Source organism: Sorex fumeus, unplaced genomic scaffold (assembly GCF_029834395.1).
Source record: "Sorex fumeus unplaced genomic scaffold, SorFum_2.1 ptg000213l, whole genome shotgun sequence".
NCBI classification, from domain to species: Eukaryota; Metazoa; Chordata; class Mammalia; order Eulipotyphla; family Soricidae; genus Sorex; species Sorex fumeus.
The window spans coordinates 1,203,888-1,227,453 of record NW_026606270.1 but is presented as its reverse complement, the minus strand read 5'-3'; the positions used below and the strand labels follow the sequence as shown (position 1 = coordinate 1,227,453).

General features: G+C 59.7%; 1 protein-coding gene across 1 annotated transcript in view; it reads right to left on the bottom strand.

Moving 5' to 3' along the window:
• The window catches only part of PREX1 (phosphatidylinositol-3,4,5-trisphosphate dependent Rac exchange factor 1), a 130,836-nt gene that overhangs the window by 26,362 nt on the left and 80,908 nt on the right, over positions 1-23,566 (bottom strand). Inside the window, exons 6-14 of the mRNA XM_056108462.1 lie at positions 22,464-22,625; positions 17,584-17,717; positions 13,119-13,237; positions 12,739-12,888; positions 12,112-12,259; positions 8,073-8,173; positions 6,914-7,017; positions 6,758-6,807; positions 4,121-4,196 (exon numbers count right to left, since the gene is read on the bottom strand). Coding sequence (XP_055964437.1) covers positions 4,121-4,196; positions 6,758-6,807; positions 6,914-7,017; positions 8,073-8,173; positions 12,112-12,259; positions 12,739-12,888; positions 13,119-13,237; positions 17,584-17,717; positions 22,464-22,625 — 1,044 coding nt within the window. The remainder of the gene's footprint in view (positions 1-4,120; positions 4,197-6,757; positions 6,808-6,913; positions 7,018-8,072; positions 8,174-12,111; positions 12,260-12,738; positions 12,889-13,118; positions 13,238-17,583; positions 17,718-22,463; positions 22,626-23,566) is intronic.

Below are 23,566 nucleotides of genomic sequence, written 5' to 3'. Positions count from 1 at the left end.
ACAGACCCCCTTCCCTCTTGGCCGGGGCGGCCAAGGAGAGAAGCCAAACTCACTGGGGGGAGCTCTGGCAAGCCCACTTATCACTAGCCCTTCCGTTCTCTTCCTCCAACTTAGGGACTCAGATGCGACAGCTGGTGCTCCCGCAATCACCCTGGAGCCAAGAGGACCCCAGAGCACAGTAACACAAAGGACATTAACAGGCCAGAAGCAGGTACGGGGGTCCCCAAAGTCATTCTGGGGCTGCCCACGTAGCTGGAGAATCCTGACCTCTCATTGGAAAGGAAAACAAGCTTCTCACTTGCTTCAGCCCCTGTGCTTGGATCTCTGATGTCAGAAACCAGCTTCTTACTGACCAGTCTTTGGCCTTTGACCACGGGGGGTGCCCATGAGGGCACTCTGGGAAATCCCTCCCTCCGACGGGAAAGGGAACAAGGACATGCCACGTGGAGGAGCAGGGGGTGGCCAGCACTGAGGGGGCCGGAGTGAAAGGCGGAAGGTTCTGGATTGTGGCCGAGGCCACTCAGACAGATGTCAGGGGGCCCTAGCTCAGGGCAGGACTTCCCCGCGGGGCACGCGAGGCCCAGACCGGCCCCCACCCAGCAGCTGGGCGCCAGAGCGGAGGACGGAGGGTGTGGGGCGAGCAAGGTACTGATTCTGCACAAGCACCGCCAGTGCCGAGCGGTCGGGCTTCTCTCTCCGAGGCCCCAGGGAGGGCTGCCCGGCCCTGGGTGGACCTTGGCCTTGCGGCCGTCAGCAGGCCGCTTTCTCTCCTCTCCCCAGATGAACCAGAACCTGTTTATTTCTGGGAACCCGGCCCATGCGGGCACTGGCGGCCAGCGCAGCACACAGGGGCGAGGGGCCAGCAGGGTTGAGGCTCAGAGCAGCGCGGGCTGTAAGGGGGAGCGAGGCGGCAAGCGGTGGCCCGGCATGTCTGCCCCCGGGCGTGAGGCGGCCAGTGCCGTGGGCAGAGCTTGCCGTGCGGATACGGCTGGCGGCTCAGATCAACAGCCACGGAGCCAAGCCCTGTGGGCTCTGCAGCTGGGCTGGTGTTTCGGCTCCACACCCGCCAGCATTGGCCATGACTTCTCTGCTTTCGTTTCCTTTGACAGACTTTCCTCCCAGACTTGCCCTCCGTGTTCCAAAGCCTCTAGCACTCCACGAGCAGTGCTCCGAGTCCAGAACCCACAACACAACACAGGCTCCTGCCAATGCCAAGGGGTATTTTCATGGTGGATGTTGTCATGGGCCCTTGTCACCAGGTTACTATTGTCAGACTTCCCCACACACACATATGTGCGTGTTCACGCACACACACACACACACACACACACACACACACACACACACGCAAGCGTGAGTAGGACTAGCCGCAAGGCAAGAGGCAAGTTATATAAGCAGACTCTCCGGTTCCTCAGGAATAAAATGGGGATAATAAGTGTTTTTTTTTTTTCCAGGTTGTTCTGAGGATTGCTCTCGTCCGGAGTGCAGTCTCTGCCCCCGCGCCTCGGTGTTCCTTCCCGGAGTCCCTTGGAGGGGAGCGGGTTGAGCTTTCCTCCCCGCCCCGGCCAGGGCTACGGCAGCCGGAGACCTCCAGGACCAGCCACCACCATGCTGAGACCACTCTCCGCACACCTGAAGGTACTGGCAGAGGGACAAAGCCACGCGGGTTCCGGGGCCGAGACCTCCAAGCCTACTCGAATTGGAGTCGAGCATCTTCCACCCAGATCCTCCAAATTCCAGTAGGCGGGGGTCACACCCACCACCTGGCCCCCTGGCGCCGTGTAATCCCATCAGCGGCCAAGACTCAGAGACTATAAAATCCAGATCCCGGAACCGCGCGGCCGCATTCGCGGCCGCGCGACATCTTATTATCTCATTCCTACTTTGGACAAACTTGCAGGCTGTCGAATGTAGCCTGCCCACAGGGCAGAGTCTGGCAAACTCCCCGTGGCCTACCAAATATGCCAAATACCAGTAACAATGATGGGTCTCATTCTCCTAAAGAGCCCTGAATATAATCTCAGGGCTAGGATGAAAGAGACGTTACTGGGGCCTGCTCGAGGCAATCGACGATTAACAGGATGATGAAATGAAATGAAATGTTCTGAGGATTGAGGAACCGCACCAAGATCAGAGCTGATAAGCGGGCAGCCTTGTCCATCCAGGAGCTAATCCCTACTTAATCCTCAGAGTGAAAAGAGCCAGGAGTGCTCCAGAGAGCCCCTCCCCAGCCTCAAGGAGTGAGTTCCAAGGAATTCAAAGCTGCAGTGGGCGGGGCTCTTGCCTTGCATGACTGGGGTTTTGATTTCGACGCGGTTACCCCACCCCTGGTCCCCAGAGTACTGCCAGAAGTGTCCCCTGAACACAGAACCGGGAAGTGGCTCAAAAACAAGAACCAAATGTTCTGCACCTGTCTCTGCTGCCTACCTTTGGTCAGAGAGCGACACGGATGTGATGTCTGGAGCTGTGGCAGCCTCTTGGTGAATATGAGGCAACTGCCACCAAGATGGCAGAACCGAAAGATGGGAAGGGCCTGGATGGAAGGGGAACTGCCAAGCGCCAGGCCTGTGAATTCCAGGCGCCTAGTGAAGTGAGGAACTGTCTTTGCTGTCTGAGGCTGCCCACTGCAGGAGGACCGTGTCTTCACTGAATAGTCTGGTTCTGCTATAAACAGCCACAGCACAGCTAGCCAGTAGGTAGGTGCCAGCCAACACTGGCACCGACAAGCCAGGAGTGAACAAGCATTCACGGGACTCAACACTCCTGAACTGCACCAAGCGTCTTTGCTTCTCGCCTTCCTGCTGAGGTCTGGGGGAAGATCCAGTTGTCAAGGACAGAGTCTGGGCAGCCACCTCGCCCCACGCAGACCCTCTCAGACACCCCAGCTGCCCATATTCCGGGCCTGGTGCCTTCTGTCCTCCAGGCAATCCGGGAAGCTCCTTCTGCATCAGTTCCAACAGTCCCTAGACCTGGCTTAGGGCCGGGTCTAGCCTTGCTGAGGGCCCCTGCAGCCTTCCTCCACCATCCCAGCTCCGCGGGAAGACTGCTGGGCAGGCGGGTCTCCAGTACCACTGACAGTGACACAGGCCACGCCCAGAGGCGGGCCCAGCCAGGCCCAGAACCAATCAGCAAAACGCACCCCCCACTGACAGACAAAGGCCACACCCAGGGGCGGGCCCAGCCAAGCCCAGCACCAATCAGTAAAACGCAACTCCCATGACACAGGCCACGCCCAGGGGTGGGCACAACCAGGCCCAGCACCAATCAGCAAAGCAGTCACCACTGACAGTTCCAGGCCACGCCCGGGGGAGGGAACAGCCAGGCCCAGCACCAATCAGCAAAGCACAAGGCTGGTAGCTCCTGGCGAAGCCTGACCTGGAAGTCCGCTGGCACCCCAGGAAAGTTCTGTTCCCGGAAGGTGCCAGGCTGGCATTTTGGAGCCCCCTGAAGCCAGGTGCGTGGGGAGACCACTTAAGTCGTTCACCCCCAATGACTGGCTTCCTGGTTGTCTTGTCTCTGAACCTCAAAATTTCTCTCCACCTTCTAAACCCTGTGATTGCCAAGTCCTAGGAGTGCTAGGGTTCTTGGGTTCTTGCCCCAAACTCTGGTAGGCTCGGTCAACACTGCCAGCACTGAGGAGAGAACCCGAGACCACACCCAGCCCCCGGTTAACCAGAGTGGCTGTTTTTGCTCCACTTTAGTGGAGACTGAGGCCCAGGGCGGCTGGGCATTCGCGGGAGGGAACAAGGGAATCCAACAAGGGAATCCGAGTGCTGAGATCTGAAACCAGGTCGGCCTGGCCCAACATCCAGCATGTGCTCTGGGAGTCCCAGACTTGAAGACCTAAGCACGGGATCATTTCGAGAGCTCCCAGCCCAAAGGGGTCCCCTGTCACAGCCCCAACACTGGGGCCGGAGCACAGTTGGGAGGATGCTCGCCTTGTACATGGCAGACCCCAGGTTCGATCCCTGGCATCCCATATGGTTCCCCCAGCCCCACCAGGGGCGATCCCTGAGTGCAGGCAGGCGTAAGCCCTGAGCATCACCGGGTGTGACCCCCATACAAAACAAAACCCAATGAGCACAAGTATCTTTTACAAATGCAAGCCCAGGTGTCTCACCTGCGCCAGCAGCCAGTCCACCAGCTTGCTCCCCGGCAGCACTGACTTGTAAGTCTTCAGGTGATAATCACGGTCTCTGCAGGGAGGAGAAGCTCAGTGTGAACACGGCAGGCACAGAAAACAAGGGCATTCAGGACCATGGGGCATGGGGGTGGGTGAGGACAGGCAAGGCACCCAGCTACCAGATTCTACTTCATCACAGGGCTGTCTTCCCTGGAACCCACTTTCACCATGACAGATGGCAGAGTTGGGGCTGGAAGGCTCTAGAAACTGCCCTCTCATCAGCTCAAGTGGGGGGCTATTAAGCAGGTGGAGGCTTTGCCCTACACACACACACACACACACACACACACACACACACACACACGGTGGTTCTGATGTGGTCAGGGCAGGCAGGGGTCTGTTGGAATCTCACAGGCAGAGACCAGGGATGGAGGGACAATGCTAACCCCCTCTCCCTGCCCTCCCCCCCAGTGGCCCAGCACAGCCCCACAACAACAAAAAAAAAGTCACATGTTTGGCACCCAGAGTGCCAGACCACAGCCAGGAAACCCCCCACGCCTGCCCTTTGTGTCTCGCTGTGGTGAGCACTGTGCCCCAGAAACTCCCTCCCGAGCAGGGTGGGGGCCTGTGGCCTTCCTGCACTGTGAGGCAGAATCAGTCCCGCCACCTCACTTCCTGCAGACACGGCACCTTCGCAGCACTGAAGCCCACAGACGTGCAGAGGCTGAGCGGGTCAGGGGGGTGGAACTTTCTGGAACTTTATCAAACTAGGGCTCTGGCAGGTTACGTGCGCAGAAATCTCCACCCACCTCTGCCACTTCCTTCCAGGGGGAGGTGCAGGGCTGTCCCCTGGACTGTGAGCCCCCTCCTGCCTTCTGGGAGTCCCAAGGGAGCAGGGGAGGAGGGAACCAGAGGCACCCAGGCCTGACCTCCAGGGAGGCCAGCAAATGTCTCCCTCTCTTGAGAGGAGACGGGAATTCTCGGCAGCCGAGTAGACAGAGGTCACCTCCCTGTTCCAGAATGTGGCCCTGAGCCTGCTTTTCTAGAACATTCACCATGGCCCTGGGGACACGGTGATGCTATGAGCTCGGCTTGCCGCTCAGCTCAGCTCCACACACACACACACACACACACACACACACACACACACACACACACCCCTTGACACACTCTGCGGGGCTTTTCAAACGTCTCTTCTTGTCCACACACGGGTTGTCCAGCTGGAACCACTCAGCCGGCCCGACAGCTCCGGGTCACTCCCGGGAGCGGCTGAACCAGCACCTACACGCAGATTCATGGCAGCGGTCTCAAGAGTACGAGGACCCCCTCTGAACAGGGTAATTAAGAACCAAGGGACCAGGGGATTCTTTTAAAAAAATGTCTTAATTAAATCATTCATCTGCTCAGCACAAGGAATTAAAATGAAATTGCACTGTCGGGTCTCACAGGCTTAGGGCCAGTGGGACTCCACGGCTTCTGGGCCGGCTAGACACACAGCAGCCTCTTGGAGCCGGAGAAAAGTTCTTCCAGAAGGTTCTGCTGGTTGAGGTCTGGGGAGCCAGCAGTGCGCAGACTCCTCACACTGAGGGAGCTTATGATGGGGGGGGGGCAGGACAGAGACCCACCAGAGCACCTCAAGGTGCCTCTGCCTGGGCAGCCCCAAGAGGAAGCAAGGAAAGCTGGCCCCCCCGGGTGCTGGACTGCGACATGTCCTAGGCGGGGTACAGGCCGGGCCCCTGGGATTGGAGGCACATGATGAAAGCCAAGGAGCTAGGACACAGGTGAGTCTGGCCAGCACCCAGGCCGGGAACTTCAAAGGCAGAGCCCCGAGGGGCAGCTACCAGTGCTCCGCCAACCACAGTGGGGAAGCCGAGACCTTGGGGGTCAGGTGACTACACAGGTCACAGCGGGAACAGGTGACTATACAGGTCACACAGTGGGAACAGGTGACTACCTAGGTCACATGGCAGAGAACACGTGACTATACAGATCACACACAGAGGGACCAGATGACTATACAGGTCAAACGGCAGGAATAGGTGACTACCTAGGTCACGTGGCAGGGAAAAGGTGACTACCCCAGGTCACACGGCAGAGAACAGGTGACTGTACAGATCACACACAGAGGGACCAGGTGACTATACAGCTATACACAGCAGGGAAGGGGTGAGTATACAGGTCACACGGCAGGAATAGGTGATTAGCCCAGCTCACACACAACAGAAACAGGTGACTATACAGGTGACACAGAGGGAACAGGTGACTATATATGTCACTTGGCAGGAATGGGTGACTACCCCAGGTCACACACAACAGGGAACAGGTGACTATACAGGTCACAGCGGGAACAGGTGACTACCCAGGTCACATGGCAGGGAACAGGTGACTATACAGATCACACACAGAGGGACCAGGTGACTATACAGGTACACACAGCAGGAAACGAGTGGCTATACATGTCACATGGCAGGAATAGGTGACTACCCCAGCTCACACACAACAGGTGACTATACAGGTCACAGAGGAACAGGTGACCGAGCCATAAGGGGCTGTCTGGCTAGCACAGGGGAGGCTCGGGGAGGATGGACGCGTGGCCCGGGCACTCAGGGAGGATGGGAGAGGGGAGGCACTCACTTGATCATGGGCGTGTAGAGACTGTGCAGGCGGCAGTAGAGTCTCACGCCCTGGAAACAAACAAGGGTCGGGGGTCTCCACGCAGGCCCACCCTGCCACGGACCACACACAGAGGCGGCGGGGCCTGGGGAATGGGAGGGCCGGGCGGGCGGCTACCTTGGACACGATGTCCTCCAGCTCGCTGCGGGCCTTGTAGGTGCCGTCGTCGTAACGAAACCGGTACATCACCTGCTCGTTCTTGAACTGGTGCTTGTCAGAGACTGAGGAACACAGCGGAAGTGAGGCTGTGGGCATCCCCGGGCGCCGTCCACCACCCATGGCCAGTGCTGAATCAGCCTCGCCAAACCCTCACGGAAACCGACGCATCTGCAGGGCCCCGGCAGCGGTGCCCAGCCCCAAACCCCAAAGCTGACGCCAGTATGCTGGGTTCTGCGTGGGCCGTAAGGGGCTGGCACCCCGCTGCCCCTTGCTCCTCTCCTTTCCTGCTGGCCACTCTGCGCACGGCAGTCCACGGGCCGACCTCTGCTGGACTCCCTGCCTGCCTTTCTAACCCTCCCAGGCCCCTACCAGCCCCGACAATCCAAACCCTCATCCCTTCCGGACCCTCCGACCTCACCTTCCAGGCAGCCCCCATCCCGAGGCAGCCACACTGGCCTGTGAACCAGGCCCTGGATCGCCCCACCCACCCCAGCCCCAGGGCATTTGCACAGGCTGCTCCCTCAGCCTGGACCCTCACATTCCCAGCCCCTACTCTCAGGGTCACCTCTCAACGAGACCCGCCCAGCCCCTGCTCCAAGCTGAGCCACACTCCTGCTTTCCCTCCCTTGTACGAGGCACCATCTGTACTTGCACATACACACACACGGACTCACAGGTGCACAGCCACACACACAAGCTCACATGCACACTCACACATGTGCAAGTGCACCCACATATGCACTGCCACACACATGCACATACATTCACATACATGCACTCACATACATGCACACACACGTATATCATGCACACACCATTATGGCCACAGTGTAGACAGGCACTGCTGTGTACCCTGCCTACCCCCCACACATACACACACGAGCACAGAGCCTGCAGTAACAGTGCCCTGTCCACACTCCCTGAGGGATGATACCAGACACGAGATTCCACCTGCTTCGCAGGATCATGCAGGAAATCCTAGCATTTCCCAGCTGCAGCCAGGTGAGTGCTGGGCTGCCAGACAGAACTTCTGCACGTCCCTGTCCCGGGGGCAGCTGCCTGCCAGTCCAGGCAGGCCAGAGCCCGCAGGAGCTGCCCCCGGCCCAGCCCCACTCACCGTGGTGGATAATTCCGTTCTCCAACAAAGCTTGGCCCAAGTTGACTCCTTCTTCCGTCTTGCTGATTTCTCCAATTTCCAGGAGCCAGGAAACAAACTCACTGCCAGAGACAGAAGGTGACATTGAGAGAATCTCTTTGTTCTGGGACCACTGGGACCAGGAACGAAGCCAGCCATACCTCACCTACTCCTGGAAACTAGAAGCTTCTAGAGGGAAGTAAGCCCTAGAACCCCACAGACCTGGAGGTGGAGCTCAGGGTTCTCCCCACAACCGATGGCAGAGATGGGTGTGACTGACTCAGGCTTCCTCAAGCTCACTGGATGAATGCGCTGATGAAGGGGTGGATGGATGGATGATGGATGGATGGATGATGGACGATGAATGGATGATGGATAGAGGGATGGTGGATGATGGATGGATGGACGGATGATGGATGAACGGATGGATGATAGATGGATGATGGATGGATGGATGGATGGATGGATGGATGAGTGGATGGATGACTGGATGGATTATGGATGGATGGATGATGGATGGGAGGATGATAGATGATGGATGGATGGAGGACGGGTGATGAATGATGGATGGACGAATGATGGATGGATGGATGATGGATAACAGATGATGGATGGATGATGAATGGATGGATGATGAGTGGATGATGGATAGATGGATGGTGGATGATGGATGGATGATGAATGGATGGATGATGGATGAATGATGGATGAATGGGTTGGTGTATGGATGGATATATGGACAGCTGAAGAGATGGACATATGGATGGATGAGTGAATGGACAGAGAGTGAATCAAAGGTCAGATGGATGAGCAGGGGGAAGAAAGGAAAAAGGGAGGATGACAGCACACACGTGCATGCATGGACTGACGGACAGGCCAATAAATGGACAGAAGGACAGATGAGTGACAACTTGACAGATAAACCACTAGGTGACTGGAAGGGGGTGAGCAGGGGAGTGTTAGTGGACAGGCCACTGGTGAGTGGACAGTTGGTCGAGGAGCAGGGACTGGGAGGGTGAGTGGGTGGAGGAAGAGAAGAAATAAGGGCCCAGAATGACCAGAGAGATCTTGGTGCTCCAGCCACATCACCCCTACCTAAAGCCCACCGAGGTTTCCCCTTCACTCTCAGGGCAGACATGCCTGTCCACATACAGGCCGGGTGTGGGCCACCCCTCCTGCTGGTCTCTGCCTCAGGAACTTTGCAGGTGCTGTTCCCGGGGCTTGGATAGACCTTCCCCTACCCCTCATGCCTCAGTCTTGTCAGGCTTCCTATCTCAGCTCAAATGCCACCTCCTCAGAGAAGCCCACCCTGACTCCCTCCTGGAAGCAGACCCATGCTGTCCAGTCCCTTGCTGAACTTGCACAGCTGTGCCCAGCTCAGGGCTCCAGCTGCCCTGCCCCTGTCCATCTGCATGCAGCCCCCGGGGCCAGCAGACACTTGACGGATTCATGGTCCCAGTACCCTGAAGCCGGCCCAAAGCACAAGAGGGTCCCCCCCACCCCCCGCCCCCTGTCATTTACTGAACAAACGAAGGAAGGTTCTGGGGTCAGCAGGAAGGCCTGGGGAGAAAGCAGTGCTCACGGGCCAAGGCTCGGGGCCCGCCCCTGGCAGTCCCGGCTGGTGCCCCGAGTCCGGGCTTGCGGGGGCGCCGGACCCCGCCCAGCCAGCAGGAAGAGGGAGCAGAGGCGGGGCCGGGCCCGTTTCCGCCCCCAATCTGGGTTCAATGAAAGCAGGTGGCAGCTGGCCAGCACCCGCGCGGCCACTTAGCACGAGCAGCTGTCCTGCCTCCAACTGCAGCCCAGGGGGACTGCGCTATTTTTAGCTCCCGGCAGAGCGAAGCCCTGCCCGGTGTGCGGTCGCGGGGGGCACAGAGGCATCCCGGGCGCCGAGACAGCAGAGCACTGAGGCTGGAGCCCGGGAGGGGGGGTCGCTGTCCACTCCCACTTCCAGCGCTCCATTCCCGCAGCCCGGAGACAGACGGGAAGGAGGGAGGGAAACAGATGTGGGGCGTCCACTCCCAGCCTCTGGGGACCCAGCAGCTGCCCACCCACCAGCGGCCCCCACCCCGGGGGCTGCACTGGCCAGTGGCCAGATGGGGGCGGAAGTGTCCCCTCAGCAGCTGCAGGGGCGGGAGAGAGCCCGGAACACGGTGTCGCGTCCTCAGCTGAGTCTCGCCCCTTCCACGGGCCCCCCGGGGGTCCACTCGCCTGCTGGACGAGTCGGGGTGCTCCCCTCTGGGGGCCTCCCATCTGGCCAGTGGCTGCTCGGGGGCCTGCTAGATTTGGGGCTCCACTTTCTGCTCATCTGGATCTTAAGTCAGGACCGGGGTGAGAAGCAGAGAAAAGCTCTCCCTAATGGGGGTCCTGGAAGCTGGGGGGCTGCAGTGAGTGGAAGGGGCTTCAGGGCCACGCGGGAGGCGCGACTGACCCCACCTCAGCCCCTGCCTGTGCCCTGGCACTAAAGTCTCTGTGGCTTCAAGGACCACGGCAGGGCCGGGGACACACTCGCAGGCACTGAGGGACCCCGAAGTGTGGATCTGGCCATTGAACCGTCCAGCGTGACCCAGTATCCCTGGGAGTGACCCCAGGAAACCCCCCAAAGGGGACCAAATAACACCCGTCATCTCTCACGGAGGTTTTGCCTGAATCGCCTTCTCCATCCGGATCCAAGGGTCCCAGGCAGACCACCCTACACCCCCTACTCTCCTAGGGGCCCAGCTCCTCATCCCCCTTCCTGGGCCCTGCACCCCATCGGCAAATGCGACACCCAAAGGCATCCAGGCCGAGGCCACAAGAACCCCGAGTTTAGGTGGTTGGCCCCAACCCCAGTGTTGGTGTCCAGGTGGGAACACGTGGGGAGGGTCACTGGGTCACGGCTAAGTCCAGTCCCCACCCCCCTCGCACACCACACTCGGTCCCCAGCTGGAGCCCAGGCCGGGGGGCTCAGTGGCTCCAGGGCTGGGACCACCCTGTCAGCACACAGGAAACCAGCCGGACCTTTCCGGGGGGCTGTTTCCTCTGCCGTTCCCCTCACACCCCCCAGAGCAGGGGCAGAGCTTGAACCCCATCCCACCCCTCTTTCATCCTTGGATCGAAAACCAGGCCGTGGGGTGGGGGCAGGGTGCCGAGGCTTCCCCATTAGGCAGTGTTTGCCCCCGAGGAAGAGCTTGGGTGCCCCCATCCCTGCAGCCCAGACCCGGAGGGCCCTGGTGGCTGACAGGCCCGGAGCTGGGGGGGAGTTTCTCCCGGACCTCCCAGGCTGCAGGGTCAGTGGGGTCAGCACAGGTTAGCACCCATGAGGGAAGGGTCCTGCAGTGAGATCCCCAGAATGAACAGCCCTGCCCCCATGCTCCACCCCAGGGCCACGAGCAAGCCTTCCTTGGGAGCTAGCAAGCACCCCCCCACACCGGCCAGCTGTTAGGGACCCACGGTGGGATGATGCCAGGGATTCCGCTCAAGGTAGGAAGGGAGGAAGGAAGGAAGGAAGGAAGGGGGGAGGGACGGAGGGAGGGACGGAGGGAGGGAGGGAGGGAGGGAGGAAGGGAGGGAGGAAAGGAGGGAGGGAGGGAGGGAGGGAAGGAAGGAAGGAAGGAAGGAAGGAAGGAAGGAAGGAAGGAAAGAGAGAGGAAGGAAGGAAGGAAGGAAGGAAGGAAGGAAGGAGGGAGGGAGGGAAAGAGGAAGGAAAGAAGGAAGGAAGGAAGGAAGGAAGGAAGGAGGGAAAGAGGAAGGAAGGAAGGAAGGAAGGAAGGAAGGAAGGAAGGAAGAAAAGGACACAAAAGGGAAGGAGGGTGAGGGGAAGAGACGGAGCAGGGAACAGGGGGATGGGTTGGACTCCTAGAGCCACTGACTGCGTGACAGGTCAGCTCTGACTGTTCTGAGCGAGGCAGCGACTGTCAGAACCACAGAAAGACGGACCCCGTGGCGCGCCTGGCCCCACACCCCGGAGATCGGGTGCTCGAGTGACGCCCAGGAGGGTGCCTGCCCACCCCCAGCCCGGCCCGCGGGGGAGGTGGCCACTCACTTGCCCAGGAAGCATCGGGACACGGTGCTCAGCTTCCGCCGCCGGTCCTTGATGAGGTTCACCTTCTTGCTCGTCATCATGTGGTAGAGCTTCTCGCCCTTCTCGGCCACCATGACGTAGGCGTCCCGCTCCATGCCCAGCTTGAGGCCTGCGGGAGGGCCTGGTCAGCCCTGGGGTGGCCACAGCCAGCGGGCAGCGGGGGTGGGGGTGGGGTTCCTGCCCAGGATGGCAGAAAGCATCGTACTCCCCCAAGAGGCCGACCCGCCCTCTGTCACCTGGGGGTCTCTGCCCGGCCACTCCCTGGCCAGTAGGGTAACTCAGCCTGTAGGACACAGGCAAGCCCCATGAACCCCAGCAGGACGCGTCCCCAGAAAGGGGACAGACCCTCGAGGGGACAGAGGCACGTAGGGGCCAGGTGGGTCACCAACCCTCAAGGGCCATGGGGCAAGAGGCCCAGGATGATCTACGTGGGGATGGTCTCAGCGTCTCCGCCTGCCCGGGGGGGCTCAACCGGGTGGCCGCAGGGGGCAACAGCCCAGAGGCCCCACCCCTTTTGAGAGCTGCTTCCAGCAGCTCGGGCCTTTCCAGAGGGGCCCCTCACCCGGGCGCCCCGCGGGCCCCACTCACTCTCGCGCTGCTCCCGCTCGCGGATGATGGCGTCCAACCACTTCTGCTTCTCCTCGGCCGTCCTGGCCATGCACACGACCCACTTGTTCTTGGCTGTGTTGTGGATCTTCCAGCCGTTGGTGACCGTGTAGCCGTTGCTATGGTAATCCGCTGACATGGGGTGGGGGGAGCACAGGGAGGTGGGCGTGGATGGGGCGGCCAGCGCCAGGATGCTGCCCCAAACGCTTTGGGCTGGGCTGGGTGAGTGGGGGGTCACGAGGCGCATCCCCTGCCCCCACTCTCTCCTGCCTGCCCTCTGGCAGCGGCAGGGGGGACCCCCTCAGGCCCAGTCACAGGCTGGGCATGGGCCTGGAGCGGGTGCTCGGCGGGGCCGGGCTCACCTGTCCCGTCCTCCACGTTCTCCACCTCCATGACCTCGGTGTTGATGCGGCCCCTGAAGATGTACAGGGAGCCATTGATGGATTTGGTCCTCTTGCTGGACTTCTTGCCCCCGGTGACTCTGGAAGACAGTGGGAAGTGGATATTTTTTATTATACGACAGCACAGATACTTTTATTATGTGATAGTCCCCCGGCCCCCGCCAGACCCCAGGGGACCAATATCTCCCAGGGGCAGTGGGGGCAGCAGTTGCAGCAGGGAACGAGGACGAGGCCAGGGCACAGGGACCAGGTTAGAGTCATGGGAACGAGGACAGGGGCATGAGCTCTGAGCAGGTGGCGGGAGGCTTGAGCCAGTGGCTCGTCCTCCCAGTTTTCTCGTCTGGAAAACAGGCAAATGGCTCTGTCGTCGCCACAGAATGGCTTTTTGGTTACCAAGAGACATCAACAAGAAGCAGAAGAACCCCCATTCTTTTATCTTTCTTTTTTTTGGTCTTTTTGGGTCACATCCGGCAATGCTCAGGGCTGACTCCTGGTTCTCCATTCAGGAATTACTCCTGGCAGTCTGGGGGACCCTATGGGATGCCGGGGATCGAACTCAGGTCGGCCACATTCAAGGCAAATGCCCTACCCACTGTACTATTGCTCCAGCCCCAAATCCCCATTCTTCTTTGTTAGAAAATGGGTAGGGACACAGAGTGTCTACTAAGGGGTGTGGAGGAGGCCAACAATCCATCCATCCATCCATCCATCCATCCACCCATCCATCCATCTGTCCATCTGCCCACCCACCCACCCATTCACTCACCCACCCATTCATCTACCTATCCACCCACCACCTACCCATCCACCCATCCGTATGCCCCTCCACCCACCTGCCCATCCGCCCCTCCACCTTCCATCCACTCAGGAGAATCCCATCTCTTGCCCGTTCAGTCACTCAACAATCATCCAACCGGCATTTCTGACATGCAGGACACCAGGTTGGGACGAGGGGACTCCTGGTGCATGCGTTCACCGAGCACAGCACCCATCAATCCTGAGTGCTGATCAGGTGCTGGGGCAGCCCGAGTGAACGCGGTCCCGGAAGTTGGCTGAGAGCGTCTCCTCCAACACTGGAGCTGGGCCCCGACACAGACGGACACAGTGATGCAGACAGAACTGACGGAACCCGGAGGGCTGGACGCTGCCTGTGTGCTCGGCAGAGGTCTCACACTCTCGAGTCTCCGGGGTCCATCCCCACACCCGCGCTGACCATATGCTGCCCCCGCCACTGATCATACACTGGCCGGCATGTGAACGGGGAGGGGCTGAGTCCCTGAACAGGGTTTGTATGTCGGGGCAGAGTAGGTGAGGGTGTGCTGCCTTGTGTTGGGTGAGCATTAAGGAAGAGGCTGATGGGGCTGGAGCCATAGCACAGCGGGTAGAGTATTTGCCTTGCACGCGGACCACCCGGGTTCGATTCCCAGCATCCCATAGGGTCCCCTGAGCACCGCCAGGGGTGATTCCTGAGTGCAGAGCCAGGAGTAATCCCTGTGCATCGCCAGGTGTGACCCAAAAAGCAAAAATAAATAAATAAATAAAAATTTAAAAAAAGGAAGAGGCTGAGTTACATAGAGAATGATTAATGAAGGTGACACACATATTCTCAGTCGCACTGTAGCACTGTCCTCTCATTGTTCATAGATTTGCTCGAGCGGGCACCAGTAACATCTCACAACAAATTGTGAGAGTTGTTGCTACTGTTTTTGGCATATCAAATACGTCATGGGTAGCTCGCCAGGCTTTGCCATGCTGGCAAGAGCGAGATACTCTCGGTAGCTTGCCGGGCTCTCTGAGAGGGGCGGAGGAATCAAACCCAGGTTGGCCGCCTGCAAGGCAAACGCCCTACCCACTGTGCTGTCGTATAATAATAAAAACATAAAAACCAATCAGGGCCAGAGAGATAGCACAGCAGGGAGGACACTTGCCTTGCACATACTTGACCCATGCTTGAACCCCAGCACCCCAGATGGTCCCCCGAGGACCGCCAGGAGTGAGCCCTGAGTGCAGAGCCAGGAGTCAGCCCTAAACATCACTAGGTGAGGCTAAAACCAAAAAACAGATGTCAAGACTTGTCTTTAGAAGCGATAATAATAAAACTCAGAGGTGGGCTGGGGGTTGGGGCTGTGACTGGCGGGTGCCAGGGTGCCAGGGAGGAGCTTGGGAGGTGACGGCTTTGCAGCAAAGGCCCAGAGAGGAGGAGGGAGAAAGGGGGGCAGAGAGGCACAGCCCAGGCAGGTGGGGGGCGAGTGGGCAGCGGAAGCACCCGGGTGCAGGTGCCGGACCCTCAGCGCCATGGCCAAGACAGGGTCCCCTGTGTGTAGGAGGCGGAGTCAGGGGAGTCTGAGGTGCTCCACAGCCTCCTCCTTGGGGTGCCGGAGAGAGCAGAGAGAATGGGTGTGGCAGAGGCTGAGAGAGGGAAGTGTGTGTGTGTGTGTGTGTGTGTGTGTCTGAGTCAGAGACCCAGGCTGACCCAGGTCTGGACGGGCGGTGCTCCACGGGACCCCGGCCCAGAACAGCCCGTCTGCAGATGGCACCTGGCAGGTCGCGGGCACTTCCTGCGCCACCAGGGCCAGGCTCCAGCCCCCGTTGCCCAACCCCTGTGGGACTGCACCCTTCAGGCGTCCCTCCCGAGGCTCCAAGCTCCACATGCGGGGGCAGGAATGCCGGCCGCCCTCCCGCCTCTCCCGAGACAGATGCGCGCTGTCCCTCCAGCCGTGGCTTCCCTCCAGAATGGGGATGTGTGGGGGGTGCTGAGAGGTGGGAGTGGGGTGTCACGGGACCGGGCCTCCCTGGCTGACTCATCATCCAGCCGGTCCCGTCCAGATCAGCTGCTGGGCTGAGCCACAAGCAGAGTCACGGGGCTGGTCCGGGCGCCTGTCCTGCACGAAGCCAATTCCAGTTCAACCCCCGGTACCAACCCGACGACCTTCAACCCCCAAAGCCTCCACCCACAGGGCCGTCCACTTCGTTACCACATCTCCAAATCTCCACGGCCCGACCAGCCTCCCCAATCACTTCTCTATCCACCACACACACACACACACACACACACACACACACACACACACACACACACACACGTCTTCTAAACGGGCCTCCTGTGAGACCCTAATCTCCACCATCTCCCTCACCGCCCAATCACAGAGACAGACCCTCGGGGCGCCACCCAGTCTTTCCCTCCAACTATTCCTCCAACCCATTCACTCAACTGACTCTCCACTGGCCACAGCACCTGCCGTCAGCTCACACACACATTCATGACCCATCCCTGCAACTACCTGCCCGGCCCACCGTTCTGCCCAGGTCTGCCTACCCGCCTGACACTCGGGCACTGTCCCGTCACTCCTGGACTCCACAGAGCACACGAAGGACAAAGCTCCAAGGAAGAGGGGGGCAGAGGAAGAAGTCCTAGCACAGCGGGTAGGGCTCTCGCCTTGCTCGCGGCTGACCCAGGTTCAATCCCTGGCATCCCAGATGAATTTAAATAATTCAAAATTCACTATGTATCTCCAAATGTTGGTGCTTTCATGCATGCTTAGAGAATTCCTTTTTTCAACATCGAACCTTGCAAGCCTGGAGGGTTTGTGATACTGTGGCATGCACGGCAGTGCCTCCTTAGCCCGGAACCCGGAGTGAGCCCTGAGTGCAGAGGCAGGAGTGAGGCCTGAAAATAGAGCCAGGAGTGAGCCCTGAAAACAGTCATCAGTGAGCCCTGCGTGCAGAGCCAGGAGTGAGCCCTGAGCACAGCTCCCAAACCAAAACATCCAGAAGGCCCTGTCCTGAGAATTACTGGGTGTGGGAGTGACGGAGGTCTCCATGCTTCCTCTGTCATCGAGACCTGCACCATCCAAGACAGCCGTCACTAGCCACAGGTGGCTTATCAGGCCCTTGAACGCAGCGAGTAGGCTGGAGAGAGAGAGCACTGTCGGCCGAGCCTGTGCATCGTGCAAGAGGGCCCCATTCCCGGCACCTCGCAGCCCCCGAAGCAGAGAGCCAGGAGGAGCCCATGCGCACGGCAAGGCTGTAGTCCCAAACTGTGGCCAAGACATGCCACTGTATACGTCACACTGTGTACGTGCCACGGGCCCTCAAGGTTGTGAGAGATCATACTGCAAAGGGAACGCTTTCACCGACCGGACATTCAAGTGTCAATATTTGGGGCCTATGTCGGCATAAGTAAGTCATGTAAATTCATCCCACCCGTTCACTTTTTGTTCGACGTGGCTGCCAGAAATCGGGAATAACCGAAGCGGCTGGCATTCTTTTCCTGTTGGCACAAACACCCATCTTAAAGAAACCCCCTGGGTCACAGAAGGGAGAGGATGAGAGAGGGCTGGCGGGGGGGGGGGGGGGGGGACAGAGCCCTCAGCTCAGGGGGAGAGTGGCTGAGAGGGGGTCGGGGTTGCCACCTCCCGCCACTCACCTGGATTTCCGCTTGCAGTAGACGAGGAGGTTGTCGAAGAGGAAGAAGACCCTCTCTTGGATGTTGCCCGCGGAGATCTTTAACAGAGTTCCCTGAAGCAGCAGTTGGGTGCAGATGTCCGTGAGGTTGGAGCCCTGGGAGAGATGGGGGTCGCCATGAAGGAGACGGGGAGGGGTCCCCTTCCGTCTCGGACACAGAACCTGCCTTCGCCTCCCTCCCACCTCAAACCCCAAGACGGGCACCGTGGGAGGCAGGTCTAGCAGCAGGCAGGAAGCCACAGCTGGGGGGCCCGGGGTGCAGGGCCTGCAGCTACCCTTACCAGCCAGGACCCTGGGCCTCAGTCACTCCCACTGTGCTCGGGCTCTTCTCTGAGGATGCGGTTCCTTCTCCCTGCTGCTCTTCACCCTCTCCCACCATCCACCCGAACACACATGTTCATTCTCTCTCCTGATGGGAAGGCCACGCCCCTGCCCCCCCCCCCCCCGCCCTCCTACACACACGGCTAGCGCTCAGCACAGGCCAGGGGAGGAGGGACCCACCGCGCGAGCATCATCGGGGCTGAGGCTGGCAGCCCTCACTGTGGCTGGGGGTCAGGCTCCGGGGTTAGCCCAGGGATGGACTCCCAGGCCGTGCCCTAAGGGGACCCACAAACTCCATCAGTCCCAGAGAATCTCTTCCACCAGTCCCATGGGGGCTCCCCACTGGCCCTCGAATGCCCCAGAATTCTTGAACGGGGTCGGGAAGGGGCCAGGCCGGGACCCTCTCAGGTGGAGCAGCAGCTAAGGGACAGAGGCACAGGCCTGTCCGAGTCACGGGGCCACCAGGCCAGCTCCGGCCCCCACGCACTGGCCCTACCTCCGCACAACACTCGCACCCAGACAGGGAAACTGAGGCACGGAGCCACCTAAAGGCTCATCACTGTTGAGTGTCCTAGTTGAGATTTGCACCCAGACGGGTGGGTGCCACTCCGTGGGCCCACTGACCACTCCTGCCGTGCACTGCCCCTCATGTAAGCAAGAGGCTTTTCTTCCTTCGGAGCCTAGAACGGTGCCTCTGAGGAGAGCACCAGGTCCGGGGGAGGGGGGGTGTGGCAGGGGGAGGCATGCGAATTCCTGTTTTTGGCCTTTTTTTAATTATTATTATTATTAAATGAGGGGGCCACTTCCGGCCAGGCTTGGCCTCTGTGAGCCCCCCAGTGCTCAGCCACCTGTGCAGCCCTCCTGGTCTCCTCCTGCCTTTCCCGAAAGCTGAGCTCCTCTCTCCTTCCCAACACCCCAGGGTGACGGTGCCACAGACCAGGGCTGCTGGCAGTGGTCGGCTCTTTCGGTGGGGGGGGGGGGAGGGCACCCGTGGCTTCCTGTGGGTTACTACAGGCCTCACAGGAAGGTTGGGGGCGGGGGGTGGGTCCCACACAGAGTGCCCCTATGGGAGGGAGACGAGGGGAGCCAAAGCTGCAGGAAGCTTCTGGAAGTTTCCATCTGTGCAGACATTCTCTGGGAGGGGCTTTGCTGCCAGCTCCAGGAAGTGCCGGGCTGCGTCCCTGCAGACTCCCCCTCCCCCACCCCCTGAATCCTTGTGTGATGCCCACGTGGGGGCTGCCTCCATCCAGACTTTCCAGGGGAGGAAACGGAGGCACGGGAGCCCCCGAGGGTGGCGCCAGGACGGGCGACGGGACAGAGCCCCTTCCTGGAGCTGGGGAAGGATTAGGGATTAACTTATCTGGGTTTCACGGAACAGGCAGCCTACAAGTGGCTTACACGGATCAGGAGATCAAACCACGATGCAGGGGGCCGGGGAGCCACCCGGCCCTCCCAGTGCCAGACCGAGGCGGCGGTATCCAGGGGAGATGGCAGGCAGCCCTCGAAGGGGGCAACAAAACATGGGGAAATGATCAAAAAGAGCATCAGCCCGAAGACGGGCGACCTGGACTCACTCTGGACAACGCCCCCAAGGATGAGGGGTCCAGAGGCCAACGCCCTGCTGGCTGGCAGCCGGGGCCAGGAATGTCACTGTTCCATGCAGTTATTTTAGCTAGAACACATTCATTTCAAAAATCACCTTGAGAACCAAACAGTACTTAAAAGTCTTCCTCCTCCCTGGGCCGGGGAGATAGCTCAGCGATACAGCATTTTGCATGGCACATGTGAGGCCTGGGAAAACTATTTCTCGGTTTTCCAAAGAAAATGCACATGGGATGAGGGGGTTGGCCTGCGGAGACAGCACGGGGTTAAGGCACTTGCTTGTGTGCAGTTGATTCCGATCAATCCCGGAACCTCATTTGGTTCCTGAGTGAGCACCCCCGGAGTTAAGCCCTGAGCACTGCCGGATAGGGCCCCAAAACAAACTGTCACTGTCACTATCACTGTCCTCCCGTTGTTCGTCGATTTGCTCGAGCGGGCCCAGTAACGTCTCCATCGTGAGACTTGTTGTTACTGTGTTTGGCATATTGAATACATCACGGGTAGCTTGCCAAAGTATCTCGCCAAAACAAACAAAAAAAAAATTTTTTTTTTTTAAATTTCTTCATTCCACTACCTTATCCTGATACGAGGAGGCAAACTCAAGGATGGTGCTGCTGAAAGTGACCAGGAGGGGGACCAGGCCAAGGAAACAGGAAAGACTTTCCTGTGAGTTATATGGCTGGGTGTCAAAATGCAGTTGTCATGCCTCAGTTTCCCTGTGTGTGAACGGGGACAGTCAGGACCCCTCCCTGCCAGTGCTGTGACCAGGTGACAGGTCTTTGCCAGCAGATCTTACTGAACCTCTTTATCCTCCCCTTGATAACTGAGACCCAGTTAACAAGAGTAAGAACCACGTCCAGAGCCAGGCTATCTCGGGCAGGGGCTGACAGACTCCCTGCCTCTCGCCGAGGCCAGCGCAGAACGCGGCATCTGGAAATCACTTCTGGCCAATGGCCAACTGGCTTGCTCAACACCCAGTCCACACGTCCCCACGTGAGTAACATCCTCCATGCTGGCGGTCAGAAGAAGCCATGTCCCAGAACTGCCCACTGCTTCCCCTTCTCACACGGGAATGCTAAGTGACCGCCAGCCCTGCCGGGAAGCCCCAAGCCCAGACAGACAGACAGACAGACAGACAAAAGCTCGAACACATCGGATGAGTGTGTGACCCTCTTCTAGAACACAGGATGTCAAGGAAAATCTCTCCGGCTTCTGGAACGTTCTTCCTGCCCTGAGAGCAGTCACCTCCCCCGGCCTCCACCCCCATCTCCTCTGGTTCAGAGCAAACTGGTGCTCTCACGTCAGAGAGCTCAGAGAGAGAGTCCTCGGACAGAGCTCCCCTAAGGGACAGCCCCGAGGTCAGGAAGTCACGGGAGTGGGGGCAGGGGGAGGGGCAGAAACAGCTCCATCGATGGGCTTAGAGCAGAGAGAACTGAGGGGTTTCCTGCGTCCCCGGAGAGGCTGAGGAGTGTGGAATCTGGGCTGGAGCTCACAGCTGGCCCAAGACACCGCAGAGCTGGCCACCCAAGGGAGCCACAGCCTCTGCCTGCTTAGGACATGGGGCACTCAGCTTGGCTGACCAGGGACAGCAGGCACAGCTGGCCGTCTCAGAGTCAGCCACACAACTGCGGTGGGCTCGTGAGGAGCAAACCGACCACAAACGTGGGGCCACGCCCTGCCTCAGATACGCAGGAAGGAAGCTGGAAGCACTGCAGGAATGCCACCCGGCCACGCAAACCTGGTCCCACACAGGTGCCTCCCTGGTCTCCAGCAGCTGGGCGTGACCTTCACTGCCCAAACCTGACCTTGCGAAAAGAAAAAGGGTCGGGAGATAGTACAGGAGTTAAAGCATTCAGCCAACCCCCACAACGTCCTCCCTCAGCACACATACTCCACCCTGGGCAATCCTCCCTGAGCACAGACAGTTCTCTCTGAGAGGACAGTCCTCCCTGAGCAGATGGTTCTCCCTGAGCAGATGGTCCTCCTTGAGCAGTCTTCCCCGAGCAGAGTTTTCCCTGAGCAGATAGTCCTCTTTAAGCAGAGTCCTCCCTGAGCACAGACACTCTTCCCTGAGCACAGTCCTCCCTGAGCAGAGTCCTCCCTGAGCACAGACACTCCTCCCTGAACATAGTCCTCCCTGAACACAGACACTCTTCCCTGAGCACAGTCCTCCCTGAGCACAGACACTCCTCCCTGCAGCCAGATCCCAGCCCCGCTGCACGGAGTCCCATCCAAGACTCCCCAGTGAAGGAAGAGAAAGCGGGAATCCCACAGAGCCAGGGCCGGCAAGGACACAGGGGCTCAGGCCGGGGACCCCGAGAACAACCCGTGTGCGAGTTCCCTGGGTTCAATCCCCTCTGGGCTACTCGGAGGAGCTGTTAATTATCTTAATGATTTCTCCAGGCCCATTTCGTCCCCAGCGCGGCAGGAAAGCTCAAATGATCAAAGGACGACAAGGGAATTTCAGCAGACAACACGCCAACCAGCTCCCTCCGTGGCACTGAGGACCGCGGCAGTGTCCACCCCCAGGCAGCGCCGGCCAGGCTTCGGTGAGGAAACAGGAGCGCGGGCATCTGCCCACAGCCTCTCGCCTAAGCACTGCCCTGATATAGCCCCAGCCTTGGCACCAAAGCCCAGAGGCTGAGAAGCCGCACTCGAGGGAGAACGCCAGGAGCGGGCGCAGTGGGGTGGGGGGTGGGGCGTGGGACCTTCCCAAAGGAGAATGCCAGGAGCAGGCACGGTGGTGGGAGGGGTTGGGGGGGGGGGGTGCACAGGACCTTCCCGGCTCCAGAAGCAGCTGCCCCAGGAAATGGAAGTTTCCAGAAGGAGCCTGAAGTCCCGAGTTCTGTCAGTGAAACAGGAAGCTAAGGGAAGGTGATCGTGTTTCCGGGCACGGACCCCGAGGGGCCCCAGACCCACCTCCCAGCCCTCGATGTGCGACTGCAGCTGCTCGAGCGCCTCCAGCTTCTCCATCTGCCGCTTGGTCTCGTTGATGTTGGAGCAGACGGTCTTCATGGCCTGCAGGGCGCTCTGGACGGCGGGGTGGTCGGGGTGCTTGCCTGGGGTCCTCTTGGCCAGCTCCTGGGGCAGAGGTGGAGAACGGGAGGGAGAGGCGTGAGCACAGCGGGCACCCAGCCCTGCGCCAGGGAAGCATCATTCATTCCCTCCCTCATTCATTCCTTCATTCCCCCGAGCCGGTCTTCTTGGCAGTGCTCCAAGGTCTTCTGGGAAGGAAGCGCTGGTGGAAGCAGGAGAGAGAGCGAGAGCGCATCCAGACCAGGCTACCCCAGGCCATGGGGACAGGGGTTCAATTCCAGCACGGGGTGGTCCCAGGGCAGACATGGACCCAAAACATGGAGCCAGGATCTGGTCTGAGCGCTGACAGGTAGGAGTCACACCCCCAAGTCCCCAAAAAGAGAAAGACGGAGGGGCTGGAGCGATAGCGCAGTGGGGAGGGCGTTTGCCTTGCACACGGCCGACCCGGGTTCGATTCCCAGCATCCCGTATGGTCCCCCGAGCACCGCCAGGAGTGATTCCTGAGTGCAGAGCCAGGAGTCAACCCTGCGCAACGCCGGGTGTGACCCAAAAAGAAAAGAGAGGGAGAGAGAGAGAGAGACAGACAGACAGACAGACAGACAGATGAGAGGGGCTTTGGAACCAGCTCAGTGGGTTGGAGCTCGGGCTTTGCATGCAGGGGGCTCGAGCTTGACCCTCAGCACTCCACGGTCCCCTGAGCACTGCCAGGAGCATTTCTTGAGCACAGATGGGATCACCAGGAGCACCCCCAAGTGTGGCTCCCAAACCAAATGGATCAGAGAGGCAGGGCGTGGAACCCAGGGACCTCGCGCCCGGGGCCAGGAAGGGCCGGGAGCAGGGGATGGAGGTGGGAGGCTGGCAAGGCCTGGTGGTCTCTGGGGAACTTCCGGCCGCCCCAACCGGCCCACAGGACTTGTGACCCGGGCCAAGCTCTCTCCAGCCCCTCTCCCTGCAGCCCTGCACGTTACAGATAAGATGGCACATCT